The sequence below is a fragment of the Equus quagga genome, chromosome 2 (genome assembly GCF_021613505.1).
Source record: "Equus quagga isolate Etosha38 chromosome 2, UCLA_HA_Equagga_1.0, whole genome shotgun sequence".
Classification (NCBI taxonomy): Eukaryota; Metazoa; Chordata; class Mammalia; order Perissodactyla; family Equidae; genus Equus; species Equus quagga.
Genome location: NC_060268.1, coordinates 117,962,460 through 117,982,454, shown reverse-complemented (window position 1 = coordinate 117,982,454; position 19,995 = coordinate 117,962,460). Strand labels below are relative to the sequence as shown.

At 41.8% G+C, this 19,995-nt stretch overlaps 1 protein-coding gene across 2 annotated transcripts in view; it reads right to left on the bottom strand.

Moving 5' to 3' along the window:
- Window positions 1-19,995, bottom strand: part of GALNT2 (polypeptide N-acetylgalactosaminyltransferase 2) — a 199,660-nt gene that overhangs the window by 34,219 nt on the left and 145,446 nt on the right. For both annotated transcript variants that reach the window (XM_046653229.1, XM_046653230.1), the window contains exons 4-7: window positions 7,533-7,631; window positions 7,211-7,278; window positions 6,918-6,983; window positions 78-199 (exon numbers count right to left, since the gene is read on the bottom strand). In XM_046653229.1, the coding sequence (XP_046509185.1) occupies window positions 78-199; window positions 6,918-6,983; window positions 7,211-7,278; window positions 7,533-7,631 (355 nt within the window). The remainder of the gene's footprint in view (window positions 1-77; window positions 200-6,917; window positions 6,984-7,210; window positions 7,279-7,532; window positions 7,632-19,995) is intronic.

Here is a 19,995-nt window from a genome sequence, read left to right as displayed (position 1 = left end):
CTACAGTGAATAAGCACCCCAGAGGCACTTCTCCCCTTTTCCGCATCAAACAAAACCACACATGGGCCCGGCCTCACCTCAGCCACCCTCTCCAGAAGGGGCTCCAGCCAGTGCTCATTGCACTCGCAGTGACTGTCCAGGAACGTCAGGACCTTGGCCTGGGCTGCATCGGCTCCCCGGACTCGAGAGCGCATCAGGCCTGTGGAAGTGAGTTCAAGTCACATGAGGGGAGAGATGCGAGAGAAAAATGCAGGAATGGCACACCCAGCGCCTGCATGACACCTCCCCTCAGGCTCGGCAGCCCTCCTGCCAGGCAGATTTGAGGCAGACTTGTGTGGGAGGGTCAGTACTGCCCTTTGGTTACCAACACAGAGTTCTGTCAGAACTTTTTTTTTAAAGGTAATTAGATGACTAGGAAGACAACTTTCTGAGAACTACTGTCTTCTAAGAAAGGCCTTTACATTATCAAGCAACCAAAATGTGGAACTTTTAAAATTACTTTCCTCTGACACAGCAACAGAGCTTTGTAATTAACTGGGCTACAGAAGGCGTCACCTACATACTTTAAGTGCTAATGATACTAATTTTAAAGGCGATAATTTAATGGTAAGAGTGTTGCAAATATCTTTGTCTTCTAAGATTTATCACAAACCAAATAACTTAAATGGCAAAGTCCAGTTGTTTGGCTTTTACACAAAATTAGTTACCCTATTGGTCAAATTACACAATTTATATACTTGTGATCTGTTAATAATATACATTTTTCACTATCACATGAAATCTTGCCATAAGTAGTATATTTACCCCTAGATGACGTGATCATAGATTGTTCTTGCTGTGTGTGCTGGTCTTTATATATGAAGACGATGTGACTATTCATAACCAGTGAGGACAAGAGTTTTAGATTTTTTTTTTGCTTTTTCTCCTCAAAGCCCCCCGGTACATAGTTGTATATTCTTAGTTGTGGGTCCTTCTAGTTGTGAGGACAAGAGTTTTAAGTTTCTTTTTACACAGTAGTCAAAATGGGTTTTCAGTGATTCTCACAGAGCTGCATGCTACAGTAGGGAAAAAGCCAAAAGATTTTTAGTTCTACTATTGCAAAGTAGCTTGTATTGGGCAAAGCCCTGCTCAAATAACAATCATAAACTCTGAGCTAAATAGAAAAAGCAACCAGTGGAAAGGGCTAGAGAGTAGCCAAAAGCAGGAAGGAACTAGAGGGGATTCAACCCTTAAAAGAAGGAAATCACATGGAATGAAATGCACGTTTACACAGCACTTCCTCTGAGGTTACTCTCCAATCCACTGTAATGCAGCTTTTTTGGCCTGAGATGTCAGAGGACAGAATTCAGAGCTTCTAGAGTGGCTGGGAACTGCAAGAGATGCTGGAAAGGATATAAGTCCAAAATCTGGCGATAACCTCCCATTAAATCCGTGGCTGACTCCTGAATCTGCAGACACAGGGGAGACCCCAAGGAGTCCATGAAAAGAAGCAGTTAGAAGGCAGAAAGAACTGAGATTTCAGCTGGTATCCACTGCAGAGATACAAAGTTTGGAACTTGAGTCCTGTCAAGTTGGAAAGGTTTGGTAAACACCCAGTTCTACAGAAACTCCAGAAGGAACACACTTAGGAATACAGACTATGTCTCAAAAATAACGGATTCTCCCAAGATATACTCATTCGAGCAAAGTACAAAAACAAGTCTACGCAAGTTCAAGGTCATCAGCCAGTAATCTAACTGCCCAATATAACAAAGATCAACACTCTTTAGAGAAGGATAACAGAATCCAGTATTTCTACAACATATCATTCACAATGTCCATTATAAAATAAATAATTACTAAACATGAGAAGAAATAGGAAAATGTGATCCATACCCAAGAAGAAAAAAGCCAATAGAATACTCACCCTGAGATGACCCAGATGTTGGAGTTAACAGATGAGAGTTTAATGCACCTATAATAACTATGTCCAAGAACTTAAAGGAAATGATGGTTGTAATGAGTGAACAGATGGGGGAATCTCAGAGAGAAATGAAAAGTATAAGAAAGAATCAAATGAATATTCCAGAACTGAAAGCTGCAACTATGTAAAATGAAAAATTCACTGACTGGGTTTAAGAGCAGATTGTAGATGGCAGAAAGATCAGTGAACTTCAAGACAGATTAATAGAAATTATCTTTCTGGTGAGCAGAGAGAAAAATATTGAGAGAGAAAAAATAGTCTAATTGACCTATGGGACAATATATATGTGCAACTGTAGTCCAAGAATGAAGCAGAAAAAAATACATCAAGAAATAAAAGTCCAATAATTTCCCAAATTTGGTAGAAAAACAAAGGGATATATTACATATTCAAAGGGATCAGCAAACCTCAAACAGGATAAATACAAAGAAAACTAGGCACATTAAATTAAACTGCTAAAAACCAAAGATAAAGAGACATTTTGGAAAGCAGCCAGAAGAAACAACACCTAAGATACAGGGGAACAACAAAGCAGATAACAACTACATTCTAAACAGAAATTAGAGGCCATAAGACATTGGAATGACATTTCTAAAGGGCTCAAATAAAAACTAATGGTCAACTCAGAATTCTATTCAGAGAAAATATTCTTCAATAATAAAGGAGAAAGACCTTTCGGACAAACGAAAGCTGAGAGATTTTGTTGCCTACAAGAGAAAGAGAGTTCTAAAGGAAGTTCTTTGGGCTGAAGAAAAATGACACTAGATGGAATATGTGGAAAGAAATGGAGATACTTGAAATGAAAATGAGGATAAATCTAACAGTTTCTATATATATATTCTTCTCTTAATTTCTTTAAAAGATAACTAATTATTTAAAGCAAACATTTTAACATGCACTGTGGGGTTTAAAACGTGGAAGAAAACATAGGACAATAATAGGACATAGGACATGAAATAGAAACGGAATTAAAGTGCTGCGAGATTCTTACATTTTACGTAAAGTGGTAGGACACTGACTCTCAGCAGTCTGTTGTAAGTTAAAGATGCATGTTGGAATCCTCAGAACCACCACTAAGAACAAATGTAAAGCTAAAAAGCTACAAGAATTAAAATGGATACTAAAAAAAAATCATTTCCAACTATATTAAAAGCTACAGCAATCAAAATAGTATGGTACTGGCATAAAAACAGACACAAAGATCAATGGAACAGAATTGAGAGCCCAGGAATAAACCCACACATATATGGTCAATTAATTTATGGAAAAGGAGCCAGGAATCTACAGTGGGGAAAGGACAGTCCTTTAATCAATGGTGTTGGGAAAACTCGACAGCCACATGCATGCCAAAGAATGAAACTGGACCCCTGTCTTACACAATGTACAAAAATCAACCAAAAATGGATGAAAGACTTGAATGTAAGACCTGAAGCCATAAAAATCCGGTAAGAAAACATAGCTCCTTGGGTTAGCTCCTTGACATAGGCCTCGGGAACAATCTTTTGGATTTGACACCAACAGAAAGGCAACAAAAGCAAAAATAAACAAATTGGACTACATCAAACTAAAAAGCTCCACACAGCGAGAGAAAGCATCCACAAAATGAAAAGGCCACGTACTGAATGGGAGAAAAGATTTGCAAATCATGTAATTGATAAGGGATTAATAGTCAAGACATATAAAGCACTCCTACAACTCAATGCAAAAAAAAAAAAAAAAACCCCAACAAAAACCAAAAAACTATTAAAAAACGGGTAGAGGAATTGAATAGACATCTTTCCAAAGAAGACATACAGATGGCCAACAGATACATGAAAAGGTGCCCAACATCACTAACCATCAGGGAAATACAAATCAAAACCACAATGAGATATCACCTCACACCTGTTAGAATGGCTGTCACCCAAAAAGACAAGAGATAAGTGTTGGTGAGGATGTAGAGAAAAGGGAATCCTTGTACACTGTGAACATGGGAAGATAAATTGGTGCGACCACTATGGAAAACAGCATGGAGGTCCCTCAAAATATTAAAAATAGAACTACCATATAATTCAGCAATCTCACTTCTGGGCATCCATCCGAAGGAACAAAATCACTGTCTCAAAGAGATACTGCATCTCCAAGTTTGTTGCAGAATTATTTACAGTAAGTAGCCACGACATGAAAACAACCTAAGTGTCTGATGGATGAAAGGATAAAGAAAATGTGATTGATACACACACACACAGAGGGATATTATTTAGTCACAAAAAAAGAAACAAATTCTGCCATTTGCAAAAATGTGATGGACCTTGAGGGTATTATGCTAAGTGAAACAAGTCAGACAGAGAAAGATGAATACTGTATAATCTCACTTATATGTGGAATCTAAGAAAGCTGAACTCATAAAAACAGAACAGATCAGTGGTTGCTGGAGGTGGGGGTTTGGGGGGTGGGGGCAATGGGTGAAGGGGGTCAAAAGGTACAAACTTTCACTTATACAATAAAGAAGTCCTAGGGATGTACTGTACAGCCTGGTGACTATAGTTAATAACACCGTATTGTATACTTGAAAGTTGTCGAGAGAGTAGATCTTTTTTAAAAGTTCTCATCACAAGAAAAAAATTTGTAATTATGTGAGGTGATGGATATTAAGTAAATTTATTGTGGTCATCATTTCACAATATATACATATATCAAATCATTATGCTGTACACCTTAAACAAATACAATGTTATATGTCAACTGTATCTCAATAAAACCGGGGAAAAAATCAGTTAATCCAAAAGCAGGCGGACACTGAAACAGAGGAACACAAGCACGTGGGACAAAGACAGAACTTGGATTATCAACATGGTTCTGGCCCTACTACTGTCATTAAATAGCTGCATGACCTTGACAAAGTCACTTAACCTCTCTAGACTTTAATATCTCCATCTGTAAAAAGAGAGAGAAGGACTAGGTTTTCTTTCTTTCTTTCTTTCTTTTTTTGGAGGAAGATTAGCCCTGAGCTAATTGCTGCCAATCCTCCTCTTTTTGCTGAGGAAGACTGGCCCTAAGCTAACATCCATGCCCATCTTCCTCCACTTTATATGTGGGATGCCTACCACAGCATGGCATGCCAAGCGATGCCATGTCCACACCCGGGATCCAAACCAGCGAACCCCAGGCCAAAGAAGTGGAACATGTGAACTTAACTGCTGCGCCACTGGGCCGGCCCCAGAACTAGGTTTTCAACATCCAAAGTACATCAGAATTATCTAAGCATCTTAAAAAAATGCAGATGCCCAGGCCCCACACCTAGAAATCCAGAAATTTTTATTCAATTGTGGGCAAGGTCAAGGCATGGTGATCTTTTAAGCTCCCCAGCTGATCCTAATAAACAGCTAGAATAAGATTCATAGGCACAATAAAATCTCAGCACTAAATGAACCTAACACTGCTCCTTCATGATTGTGGTATTTTATGCAACTGATATCTGTCATCTAGTGGCATCATTAAAAGCACTTGTGTATGTGTTTAAATATACACATACATACACCAGTACATATGTTCCTCTGTGTGTGAATTTTCTCATTCAACTACCACATGCTTCACTTGTTTCATACAAGCCTACCATCATCTGGCTTTCCACAACTTCCCCTCCTCATCCCTTCCCAAATACGGGTTCTCACCCAAATGAACATCCTCACTTAAAGCAAATGGAAAGTTCATATTTAGAAGCATGTTTTGCTTTCTAAGCAGGTTAAAGGCACTCTCTGATAAGGCTAGCAAGTGACTCCTCAGTTACAAAATGTCAACGTGAAAAATAATTTCTTTTTTTCCCTCCTCCTCCTCCTCTTCTTCTTTTCTTGTGCCAGAAGACACTTTGGGTTTAAATTTAAAAAGTTATTATGTAGTTTGTTTAGGGGCAAATATAACGCAATATTTTGGTTTGATCTCGAGATTTTGGTTTATTCTAAGCCTGTGAGACAGATCTGAGTCCAGCAAACAGAGCTTGCTTAGAGGCAAGGCTGATTCCATCGTTTATGTATCTTGAACACCTGGATTGATGATCTTAGTTGGTTAAGATGTGATGCTGATGACATTGCCCTAACAGGTTCAATTGTTTGACCCACTGATCAGATTCTTGCTAAGAAAAATTGTCTTCCTTAACTCCAGGTGGACTGCATAGGGAACCAGAAGAAAGAGTATATACATTGATCAAAGACTACAGCTACCACTCCAGGATCAATAGAGACATCCTCAAATAGTAAAAATGGCACATGTTTTAAAGCTCTACAATTTTCCTATATGGAAAGATTTCTCCGGACTATAGAGGAAACTAGAATCTGTCACCAAGCTCCCTAATGGCACTGATGCAGTGGAGGTTAATTTGCCATTATGATTTTAGCTTCCTTTCCAGACACTTCAAAGTAATACTCTCCCCCTCTAGAGTCTCTCTTATAACTGCCAATAAAGTAGCCTCGATGAGGCCAGCTCTGGCAGACAGGACTAACAGCAGGTTCTGAGGCTGGCATTTGCAAAATCCCCTAAGCACGCAACTGCAGTGCTCTCTCTCTGTTTTGGGATGGTTCACCTTCAGCAGATTGTCAAACTTGAATCCTGGTTATTTTATCAGATGCCTGGAACATAGAGTCATTAAAATTCTTACTGCTAAATCTTAGTACTCAAGGGACTGATAAGACTTCCTAGGTTTTGAAAGAGAAAGAGAAGCCAATTTTCTAAATACATAAATAAAAATGTAATTTGAACTCTTGCCCTCGTATATAAATAGTTTCAATTAGTTAAGCTTTGAAAGTCCTTCCCATGCTCTGCGGAGAGAGGCTCCCAAGAGGCTCTGGTAGAGGGAGACAGACAAAAAAACTAGACAGGTAATTGTTTTTTTAGCTGAAACATTTCTTTAAGTTATTACTGGGCTCAAGAAAACTCAGAATTTAACTGTCTTGGTACTGAATTAAAGAAAGAGTCTTACCTTCTCGTCGATCATTTCTGAGAACCCGCACTTTCTCAATTTTCCCCAAGAGAGCCCCGTCCTCGGCTGGGAAAAAAAAACAGCAGAGCGTTTTGAAGCTCAAGTTACGAAGGGCATTGTATTCAAGCATGGTGATTATGCATCATCTATGGGCTGATGATCTCCTTGGGGCATCTTCTCTCTGTGGCCCTGATTTCTGGCCTGTTCATGAAACTCATTAGCACCTACATTACAGGAAGGTTGGAGCCCAGGAGAAAGGCCAGATACCAGGAGAAATCAGTCCCAGTACTTACGGTCATTGCTGTAGTCATCCACCAAGATGATTTCTTTTATGAGGTGGGGTGGGCTTTTCTTAAGCACACTGAGAAAAGAAAAGAAAGATAAAGATTGTAGGCCTCTTAGGGGTACCACCTGCTGTGGAGAATTCTCCTATTTTGGCCCCAATTCTTAGCTGGTGGATCCATCAGCCATTCCTTGTGCTGCACAGTCAGGTGACCTGTCTGTAACCCCAAAGACAGCCCCCGCCTGGCTGCAGTGGTAACACGGCCCACATGCAGCATCCCTGCCAGGGAATGTCTCCCATAAGCTGCAATAGGTGGCATCTCTTGGCCTCACCTGACCACTGTCCTCAGCAGGGCTGACCTGGCTTCATTGTGAAACGTGATCACCACGCTGGTAGCTGGCAGATCCACCCGCCACTGCTTCCGCTGACACCTGAAGAAAGAAAGATCGTCTTCTGAACAATGAACCCAGATCAGCCATGGCAAGGCCCCTTGAGAGCACAGACTGTCCTGTCAGGATGGACACTCTAGATGAACCTGTTATCTGCAGAAGGTGCTGGCCTATTCTGACATAAAGTGACAATGGGACTTAAGGAAACAGAAAAGGACAAACAGAATTACGTTTTAAAAGACGAAAGATTCCAGCAAAAAGTAACATATTGAGAACATCTTCCTAACATGTTGGAAAAAAAGTGTGTTTTCAAACAGTGAAATCCCATTTATTCTCACATGCAGATACACCTCTATAGATGTGCTTTTCACAAACCACAGTAGTTATTTCTGAGGGGTGGAACCAACTGTGTGTTGCTGCTCTTTTCTCATTTTCTGCTTTGCCTATAGCAAGCACGTGGAACTTCTGCAACTCTTCACAAAGCTTATTTGGAACCTGGCACTACCCCACTGACTGCTCTCCCTTACCCTGGACAGAGGCATTCATGTCCCTCACCCTGCCTGGCTGTCTCCGAATGACACAGGTGACAGTGGTGCAGGCTAGTGCGGGGTGAGGGATGCAGCAACGGGAACCTGAGCCTGTCGGCTCTCTCCTTTCACTTTAAGCAGTATTGAAAGAACCCTCGGACTGCCTCTGAATAAGGCCGATTCAGGGACCCAGCCTACAAACCACAGGCTGATCACAATAAGGCACTTCTCAAGTGTGGTCTCTATAGACAGACACAAGACTGCAAGGGTGGTGAATTGCTCTTTTTAAAAGCCAGGACTGATACCTGTGCCTTGAAGATGCTGCAGTATGAGCCACTAGAGACAGAAAGGGCCAGGAAAGGGCAGATCAGGCTCAGCAGAACCCATCATCCAGGAGCCTTTAAGGCAGGCTCCCTGGACTTGGAGAACATGCCAGCAAAGAGGTGACGTTCCCAGAGAACTCGGAGAGAACACCACATGGGCTTGTGCAGACTGCAGAAACAGTCAAATTGTGGTTTGAGTGCATTCAGAGTTACTAAACTGGAGATACTACTGATACTAACTTGGACAAAAGGCTGGGGCAGGCAGATAAAGCATCTTTGGCCCTAGGGAAACAGTTCTGGACCAGATCAGTCACGTTTAATACCAAAGGTCAAGAGGGTGGAAAAGTCTTGCCTGTAGCCGGGTAGGGACCTGTCAGTGGCCCCACAACAAGGTCCCTCCATGCCAGCACTCATTACCTGTAGAGCATCCCCGCAATCACGTGGTTAAACACGCTGCTATTGGCATGGACACACTTTCCACGGAGCCAATACCTTTTAAAAACTTGCTTTACTCTGCAGCACTTAACGTAGTGTACCAAAGCTGTGGATGATCTGCTCGCATAATTAAAGGCATCTGTCTTAAATGGGAAATCAGTGGGTAAAGAAGATTAAAAAAAGAAATCTTTGGAGCTCAGCCATGGCTAAAAGCATTTAAGCAGTTAAGGACAAGTGGACGCTCAAGCAGCTGCTGGACAATGACAAACAATTCCACAGGAATGGGAGTGCCTCCAAGGAAAAGGGTCAACAGACTAATTTTCCCTCATGACTGGGAAAACTACTTCAGAGAAGCAAATTTTGAAAATGGGCAAAAAAAATCAGTGCTATTAAAAAGCAATTAAGTCACAATCACAAGATGGGCTTCTTTTGTTTATTTTAGTTACATGGATAGCTTGATTTTAATTAATCATGAGAAAACTGCATGATATACCAGTCATTGCTGTTGGGGAAAAAAAATGCATTCTGGAATTAACACGGTACTCATTCCAGCTCTTGAAGGCAAAGTCCTCAATGACAAGCAGACTGATAGCCTAGGCGGGTTTTTTTTTCAATTTCGAGAATTAGCCAATTGTTAGATTAAGGAAGTAGGAATCTGCAAGGAAGGTTCAACTGTAAACAAATTACCAAAGAATGTCATTCCCAAGAACTCTATCTGTAATGCTAATGAAATAAGAAGTCCCTTCTGGAGGGCTAGCCCCCCAATCAGGTCCCACTCCACACAGTGGGGAGTGCCGAGCCAGCCGACTGCGCCCAGTGACTCACGGAGCACAGGTTTGTGTAGCCACGTGAGAAGTAAAACAGAAAGAAGAAAGCATTTTTCATGCTCAAATCATAGTAAACTTAACTGATCCAATCATATCCTGTTCTCTCATTTTCCTTTTCTCTGCAGGAAGCCTTGTCTTCCACCAGCGTTTAGAAGTCTCAAGGGGCTCTGGAAACGTTTTTCAGAACACACAGGGGTGCTGTACTCACATTTTATTAAAATTACTCTACACATTCATAAGGCACCAAATTTTGCTAGGAATTGGAATCAGGAAATTTAAGAGGTAACACCTATGTTTAAGGCAAAGAGGGATAACAAGTAAAAACTGAGAAACATCTTACACCCATGAGTTAAGAGTGAGTGTGTGAGTGTGTGTGTATGTGTATGAATTCAGATCATAAGCCCTCACACTGCGCCAAGAAGAGAGCGGGGAATTGAAGAATTTCTTTAATAAGAAACAGAATAAATCTCGCATGTGAAGAACCACATCCCTGCCAAGCCCTTATCACTACTCCAGAGCTGGTGAAAAAACACCCGATATAGAAACTCATCAGGGCAGGGGGCTGCCAGGGCACTTTCGTACTTGAGCTTTCTTGGGACTTGAGTAGCTCTGTGGTTTATTTGAAGTCAGCAGCAGGGAGAGTATGCAGTTCATTCTCTTCTCCCTTCCAGATGATGCAAGCTGGAAGCGCATGATGCTGAGGAGAAGACGGGGCTTTGGGTCAGAAGCCATGGGTTCAAGTTTCCTGGAGCTTCCAAGGGCCTGGTACTGCAGTGGTCATTCTGGTACTTCCTGTCTAGTGAAACAGAGCCTTTAAAAATTGGACACATAAAGATTTTTTAAAAGTCCTTAATTTAGTTTTAAATTTCTCTGAGGCTAGATGGCTATCAATATCTGAACTCTTGATTGGCTAGAAATGGAAAAACTGGCTGATGTCAACAGCAACAAGCCCTTCAGAGTGAAGATTGAATCTGCCTCTGGGGCAGACTTGTCTCTGATGCAGATACTATGCTTAGGGTTGATCAAGACGTTGATGAAATAAGCAAAGGCACATCTTCAGATGGGGAAGCTAGGGGTTCTGTTTAATAACGCAGAAGGCTGTTCCATGGCATGAAGAGGAATATGGAATATGTTTTCTACTCCACCCTCCAACATGCCATTCCCTACCCTTACCCCAGCTGGCCTAGTATTTTTGCAAAGGGCCTGTGGTAACCTTGGTTACTATGTCATCTGAGGTACCTCATCACTCCTTATCTGTGAAAATGGCCCTTATAATCTTGAAAGGATATTGGGAAAATCAAATAAAAACATATGAAAAAGGACTTTGAACACTGGAAAGTTCCCCGTAATTCTAACACAGGTTATAATACACATTTGCAGCTGTGTGTCAACGGTGACTGTCATCAGCCATGGAGGTTAGAGTGGAGCTTTCTCTAGTAATTTGGAGGTGAGGCCAGAGCAGGGCCCGAGACATACTTCCAAATGCACACACGACAGACTGAGTGGAGAACTGGGTGGTCACTCGGAGGGAGAAGGGTTCCTGGGCCTGCAAGAAGAGCTCAAGGGAAGGGAAGGGGAGGGGAGGGGAAGAAGCCTCTTCAGTTGAGAGCATTCCAGAACCCCTACAAGGTCCAGGACAAGACCACACTTACTGTGAGATGGCCATGACCACCAAACGGAGAGTCACAAGAATGAAGAAACACTGGGTAAATACTGTTCCATCTCCCTGAAATGCCCATTTAACTGAGATTTTGTAAGGAAAATACTAAGCAAGTTAATTGATTAGCAATTAAGCACTATTTACTGTTAACACAAAGACAGATTTCTATTACGGAAGAGATGGGAAATATACCCATTTTAAAAGATAAAAAAGGGGGCTGGCCCCATGGCTGAATGCTTAAGTTTGCATGCTCTGCCTTGGTGGCCCAGGGTTTCGCCGGTTCGGGTCCTGGGCATGGACATGGCACCACTCATCACACCATGCTGAGGCGGCGTCCCACATAGCATAACCAGAAGGACCCACAACTAGAATATATACAACTATATTTGTTGTACGTACTGGGGGGCTTTGGGGAGAAGAAGAAGAAGAAGAAAACGAGATTGGCAACAGATGCTAGCTCAGGTGCCAACGTTTGAAAGATAAAAAAGGACAGCTGAAAACAACGTAGAGCCTACATAGGCATTTTCCCCGCTACCCAGCAATTGGAAGTTCTCAGGCCCTCTCTGACGCCAGCAGGGCACTTCCAGCAGAGTCCCTAGAGAGGGATGTATAGACCCTGTTACCTGAGCATTCAACACCAGACCATGATGGGATTATGATGTGCAGTCTCATGTAGGAGGAAACCTGCTGGCAATGGGGACCCTGAACATTGGTCTCTGCAGCAGCGACTTCTTTTTTTTTTTCGCTAAGGAAGATTAGCCCTGAGCTAACATCTGAGCCAGTTTTCCTCTACTTTGTATGTGGGACGCCGCCACAGCATGGCTGATGAGTGGTGTAGGTCCATGCCTAGGATCCAAACCCGAGAACCTGGGCCACCAAAGTGGAGCGTGCCAAATCAAACCACTACTACGTCATGGGACCTGCCCCAGCAGCAACTTCTTATTACACATCCATAGCAGGCCTTCAAGCCACATCTCAGCTTCCCATGTAATAACTGAGGATTATCAAGGATCAATAACTGCGGGATCATTAAGGCCATGGTATTTCAAGGTTCTCATTGCTGTCTTCAGTACTTCTCCTTACAAATTACTAAGTTGGCATTCTGGATTCACTCACTTTGTGAATGTAGTTTCAGTGTGTCCCTGAGGGACAAATCTAGCTTTGATTTGCTGAAAATAAAACAAAGCAAAGAAGGGGGAAAAAATAAACAAGCAAAAAAAAAGTTTCTGGGTTTGCAAAGCTAAGGGTAAAGACTTGGACCATAATAAATTCACCATGGTAATGTCTCCCACGGCTTCTTGAGAACAGAGGCAGCTGGCCTGTTTTTTCCCAGGCAACCTGCCACCACCACCATCACTGTATGTACATATGTGTGTGAAATATTTCAAACATAAAATCAAGAGAACATAATACAAGCATCAAAGCACCCTCTACTGAGCTTGATCAGATCTTAGTATTTTGCAACACAGGAATTTCATTCAGATTTTTAAAATGAAATACAACATGAAAGGTAATGGTCATAGCCCCTTTCATGTCCCTTCCCACCTCAATCCCATCTTCAACAGGGGTAACACTATCCTGAAGTTGGTACTTCATTATTACTATGTACATTTTTAATAAACTACATATATACACAGATAATATACAGTACTATTCTGCACATATTCAAAATTTATACAGATGACCTGCGCTGTGACTTGCTTTTTTCACCTTTTGGGAATATATCTTGTTTTGACACATGTAACTCTATTTCATTCACATTCACTGTTGTACAGCTTTCCATTGTAAGAACATACCACATTTGATCCCTTTTCTGTTGACTACCAATTTCTCTCTGCTAAGAATAATGTAGCAATGGACACTGTCTTTGCACATATGTGAGAAAGCTTCTCTGCATTATTTAGCCACGAGGGGGCCTGCTGGTCATAGCTCATGTAACCCTTGAACTTCACCTGATGCAGCCAACCGGGCTCCAAAGTGGCTGCATGCAGTCACTCCCACCCACAGCAAGTTCAGACTGCTGCACATTCTCATCAAGTCTTGACATCATCAGATTTTTAAACTCTGCCTACTGGATTGGTATGAAGTAGCCTCTTACTACTCTAATTTTCATTTCCCTGATCACTAGAGAGGCCACACATCTTTCCATGTTTATGAGCTGACTGGATGGTGTCTTCTGTTAAGAGCCTGCTCACATTCTTTGCCCACTTTTTGATTAGGTTTTTACTTTATTATTATTTGATTTTAGGAATTCACATATCCTGGATATTATCTTTTGTCAGCCATATGCGTTGCAAAAATCTTCTCCAAGCCTGTGGCAGATCCTTTAATTTTGTTTATGACGTCTTTGGCAAACATACTTTTAATTTTAATTTTTAAAACTGTGACCCTCGGGTAATATTCAGAAACAGCTTTTCTAACCTAGAGTTATTAATATATTCTTGTGGATTTTCTTCCAAATGTTTGAACTTTTACTAACGCTTTTAACATATTCATCTACCTCAATATATTTTTATGAATGGTATAACTAATCTCATTTTTTTCTATATGGATAATCTGTTGTCCCAGCATCATTTAATGGTTCATTATTTCATCACTGATTTGTATGGTCACTGCTGTCATATTGTTTTTTTATATGCATACGCCATTTGCTTTTCGTTATGAACTTAAGGATCAGTTCTTCAAGTCCCATGAAAAAAGTACTGTGTGACACTGCACTGAATGTATAGATTAATTTGAAGAGAACTAATAACTTTATAATACTGATTTTTTCTGACCTTCAATTGTTTTTTATAATTTTCTAAAGAAGTCCTGCACATCTTTTGTTGCATTTATTCCTACGTATCTTACAGTCCTGCTTGCTAGAGTGCACAGGATCTTTTCCTATTACATTTGCTAACAGGCCATGACTGGCACTGGTTTTGCATGGGGACCCTGTACTCAGCAACCTCACTGAGCTCTTTTCTTAGTTCTGATAGTATGTAGATTCTCTTGCTTTTCTGCCAATCCATTCATCTACATTTTGTCCTTTTCTTGCCATTTCTTACACATCTTACAGTTCTTGTCTTAATAAGGCACTGGTTATGGCTTGCAACACAACATGCAATGAAAAAAGGGGTAGAGGGGCTGGCCCTGTGTGTAGTGGTTAAGTTCGGCATGTTCTGCTTCAACGGCCCAAGTTTGCGGGTTTGCATCTCAGGCTCGGACCTACACCACTAGTCAGCCACGCTGTGGTGGTGACCCACATATAAAGTGGAGGAAGACTGGCACAGATGTTAGCTCAAGGCTAATCTTCCTCAAGCAAAAGCAAAAAAAAAACAGAAGAAGAAGAAGAAAAAGTAGTCGAGAACATCCTTCCCTTGCACCTATCTTTAAAGGGCGTGGATTAGATTTTCATCACTGAGCATAACACTTGATATAGATGTTTTACAGAGACCTTTAATCAGGTTGAGGAAATTCTGTTACAAGTGCTAAATTTTACTGACTTTTTTCCCTTACATCTATCAAGGTGATTATATAGCTTTTCTCCTTTATCTACTAAGAAGGTATATTGTACTAATACACTTTCTGTTGTTTAATCACGTTGGATTCCTAAAATAAACTCTACTTGGCTATGATTTTTTAAAAATAGGGCTGTATTAGACTTGCTAGTATTTGGTTGAAATGTTTTTGAATCTATAGTCACAACTGAGATTGGTCTATAACTTTCTGTTCTTACGCTGTCTTTTTCCAGTTTCCTAGCAAGGTACTCCTACCCTCACAAGGCAAATGGGGTAGCTTTCTCTCTTTTTCTGTTCTCTAAAATGGTCTGTGTTTCATGCAAACCCATTTGAGCCTTGAGAATTTGGGGAAGGCAAACTTTCTATAGCTGAAAAGTTCTTTCATGCCTTGTATTTATTCATATTTTTTATTTCTTGAGTGATTCTGGTAATTTCCACATTCCCAGAAACTATCCATTCCATAAAGGTTTTCAAATTTATTTGCATAGAAATGTACTTAGAATTTTCTTATCATCTTTACAAACTCTACCATATCTATAGTTACATCTGCTTTTATTCCTAATATTATTTAATCATGGTTTTTAAAATTTTTGTTAACATGTATTCTTAGAGATTTCTATTTTTTGAAGGTCAAGTTTTACATAATCCTCCCTATTATTTCTCATTTTTCTAGTTAATTATTTGTTTTTTCTTTCATTAGTTCCTTCCTTTTGCTTTTGAGGAAGATTAGCCCCCAGCTAACATCTGCGGCCAATGCTCCTCTTTTTTTGCAGAGGAAGACTGGACCTGAGCTAACATCCAAGCCATCTTCCTCTACTTTATATGTGGGACACCTACCACAGCATGGCTTGACAAGCGGTGGGTAGGTCTGCACCCAGGATCTGAACCGGTGAACCCAGGGCCACCAAAACAGAATGTGCGAACTTAACCGTTGCACCACTGGGCTGGATCCTTTTTCCACCTTCTTGAGCCAAACAGCAGGCTACGCTCACCCTATGAAATGAACAAGTGGCTTTAAATGTAACCAAATTCTACAGACACAGAAACAAAGGCAGTTCTGTACTCAGCCTAGAGGAGGGTGGAGTGAAACGGGGAGACGTGGCCTTAGGTACAAAGATTAGCTCCTCAACTCTGGGAAAGAGTGACGTGACACACACCTCTGTCCCGTGCCAAAGTATGCACCCAGGGCTGGGGCCCAGGGAGATGGGGCAGCAGACAGTGCCCTGGGGCTGCTATGATCTCTGTGTCTCTAGTGGACCCAGCACCTGAGAGTGCGCCAGTCTCCATGCCTCCTGTGGGGCAGGTGAGACAAACCAAGAGAGCCCACGTGGGGGTCAAGCTCAGACGGCAGGGCCAGGAAGTTTCAAAAACCAAAAGAACCAATTAAAATAGATTGTCACGTCCTGGCCCCTCTGCCTCCTGCTTTATATGGAGACCTGTGTGTAGGGGCTGTTAATACACAGGGACACAGGATGAAGTCTCTGAACAGGAGGTGATCCAAATGAGGCCCTGCAAATGAGCCTTCTTTCTGTCCTCTTGCCCTCACCCACAGAGCACAATTAAGTGATTTCCATTTCAAAGGAAGAAAAGGGCGGGTCTGTTGTTTGGGTGATTATGTCCTGGTAGCCTGACACAGCTGTCCCCCACTGGAGCTATAATTTCCCATATAAGTTGTGTAGCCAGAGCACCCCCAGACTGGAGGCAGCCATGGGCCAGGCCCACACTAGGCATCCACTCCTCACCCGAGAATCCAGTGTGCTTTGAGGGCAGGGCAGTTGCCCTGGAATGGACTCCTGATTACCACAAAGCTCAGACAGTTCTTGAGTGTCAGACTCACACATCAGTGTATTAAAATGCTGATGCCTGGGCCTTGCCTACCTAAGTAGGTCTGGGCAATGCCTGGGAATCTGAATTGTAGAAGCTCCCTCCCCTCCAAGTGATGCTGATGCAGGTTGTTCTCAGGCCTGATTTGAAGAAACGCTTGCAGGAGACTGACGGATGTTATTACTGACAATGGTCCTCTACTATGGAGGTATAAGTAGACTCACCTGGCAAGCTTTGGAATTATACATGGAATTCTGATATGGACCACATAACAGAGAGGTTAAAAACTCTGCGTTCTGGAAAGATTTTGGTTTCCTGTTTCTTCCTCCCCCACAACCTGAGCCCCAGGGTTCATCACACATGAAAGAGCCAGTCCCTGCTGTGTTCCTCAAACTCTACCACGGCTTTGAAACGTGACAGCTAGAATCAAGTCTAGAATAATGCCCTCAAATGTCCAGGGTCCCTTAGAACAAGACAGCCCACACCTGGAGTCTGGATTCACAACAAGGGGGGCACTTGAAAGAGGCTATCCCTCTTCTCTCAGAGCACAAAGAACATTTAGAGCTCAAATTGGGGTGAGGATGCACCCCTTAATCCTAGGCACTTTCACTGTGACCCACCCAAAACAAGACAGACTGCTTCACATGACCGTTGTCACCGTGTGTTTTGCTATGGAGTATCTGGGGAGGCCAGGCATGCCAGAGGATGGAATGTGAGCTGAAGGAAAGGGGAAAAAAAAGGAAGAAAGTTAAATCGCTGTTGTATAATGTTCACTTAAGTAAAACACACTTAATAATCCCCTAAAAAGTGATAGTGACATAATATTCCACCTAACCAACTAATTTCTGATCAGCCCCAATAGCTGGAGGGCTTATACCACAGAGTTCCTTTAAAAGCGAAGAAAACCAAATTCTAAGATTTTTTAAAACCTCTGCAAGATCCATCTGAAATTAAGCTTCTTAAAAATCTAGTTGGCAGAAGATTTGAATAAGTCCCATTAATCACTGTAGGTTTGTCTCCAAAATTATTAGTCTAAACAGCTTTCTCGCACACTTCAGGCTCTTGCATTATGCACTGCATTTGAAACAGGAGCATGTTCTAAAAAAGATAGATTTATCTTCCCTATGACACAAGACACTGGAGCCTATCTTATTTACTCTACTCCCTTTGAAGTTCCCTAATCCCCTTGAGACGCCAAGAGTTCCTGAGGCAAAAAGCACACACAACATCTGGGCCAGCGGACAATCCAGGAACGCACATTCTTCGCTCACCGAACACTCCACACTTCAGCACTGGCCACGGAAGCCTGCCCAGAATACACGAGCGTTCCCCATCCGAGGAAGGAAAATGCTCGCCACTCTCAGCAAGCACCATTTGATGGAATAACACTGTTCTTTCATTCAAAAAGCATCACCTGCCCTTTGTCGCCTCCAGTTTTATAGACATTAAATTTTAACTGAAAACTTTTTCAAGAGTCAAGAGCTAACGAAAGTTGAGAAAATAACAGCCATGGATGAAGTCCTCTGAGCTTCAAAGTACCTCCAGCTACACTTCAGTCATCACCTCCCGCTCAGCACTCACGTAGAGTCAATGGAGAGAGGAAAGACTGACTGATAGTCCTGTAAATGCTCATTCCTCTGATGCCAAGGGAAAAGCTGCCCTCTCTGGACAGGAGCACACACTGCTCATCAGACAATAAGAAGCCTGTGTTCCATTTCCTCCCCCTTGACACAAGGCACCAACAGTCCTGCTCAACTATACCAACTCTCTCTGCCTCCTAGTCTTCCTCCCTGATGCATCAATTCCAATTTCCAAGTTGCTGAGGATTTCATTTTTATTTTCACTGCTCTGTGAAGATACGTGCTTTTATTTCATCTCCTCCCTACTGCCTCAAACTGCCTGATCCTTAAGAGGCTCTCTTACGATGATTCAGCAACGGCTTTCTTTTCTGCCCTATATGCTTCCCTTCAGTCCTCTCCTCAAAACTCGGGCCAAATGATGGAGTTTGTGTGGCCACTTAGCAGTGGTTCTGACTTTTAAAATTTGGGAGAAGAAAGCTTGTGTGCTGTCAAGGATGATGTTTTAGGCTACCCCCCACCCCGCGCAAAGATATAGTTACACAGTTACAGATACACAATCACTCTGTGTTTTTGCCTGTTTTACGAAGATCTACTTTTCACTTAATGTCACTGTTACTAGTAACCAAAGGTTGCACTTGATCCATTTCCTGAGGGTGGAAAAGGATGAAAGGCGAACAGATCTTATCTTATCACTGGATAAGGATAAGAACATAACCTTGAAGCAGCAAAGTCACCACTGTAACTCCTCCCTGGGCCCTAGCATATCAGCGTTCCATACAAAGAACCAAACACCCAACATTCGTCTTGGCATAACTTGTTCTCATCCTCTCCAACCAAAGCCAGGATAATTTGTTTGATTCCCTTAAATCTTGCTCACATCAAATGTAAAAGCATTCTTTTGGAATCTTCGGGGGAAAAAAATCAACCTCTAGTTGATGACAGAATGGTATGTCATGGTCAAGAACGAAAAGGTTATTTGATATACGCTTCCTGGACACTGCGAATTACTACATCTATATTCAGTCCTCTGACTCCACAATTCTGTGGAATGCCTTCTAGGGACAGCTGAAGAAGGTACACCCTTCTTGGTAACACAAAAATCATTCCCCTCTGGCTCCTTTCTTACAGACATTGTATTTTAGGGGAATTGTTGAGCCCCAGACGTTGAGTCCTAATTGGCCTAAGACAAATTCATTTCCTCAGCCTCCATCACATCACAGATAATCATGACTTAGCTCTGGCCTACAGATTATAACCGAAAGTCTGCCATAGGGACTTCCAGAAAAGATTCACTCTGCTGATTAAAGCAGAGAGCTACTAAAGAAAATGCCATTTCTCGCCCCTTTGCTTCCTGTTTTGAAAGTGATCATGATGCATGGAGCTATGGCAGCCTTCTTGCAACCATACAAGGCAAAAAGGATGAGGCTGAGCAACGGAAACGTTAAAGATGGTGGTGAGGAAATCAGAAAGAGCTCTCAGTCCAGCCTTAGATGGCCACCTCCAGACTTCATGTTAAATAAGTTAATAAAATGCCTTTTTTTCCTTAAAGTATCCTGATACAAATAATAAATGAACAAAATCAGAATGGCTTTAGGGTTCTCAATGACAATACTACACAGAAAACAATGAAACAACATATACAGAATTTCAAAGGGAAAAGACAGACATGAGGATTCCATGCATTGTGAATTTACCATTCCTCTGTGAAGGGAATGGAAAGTAATTCTCAG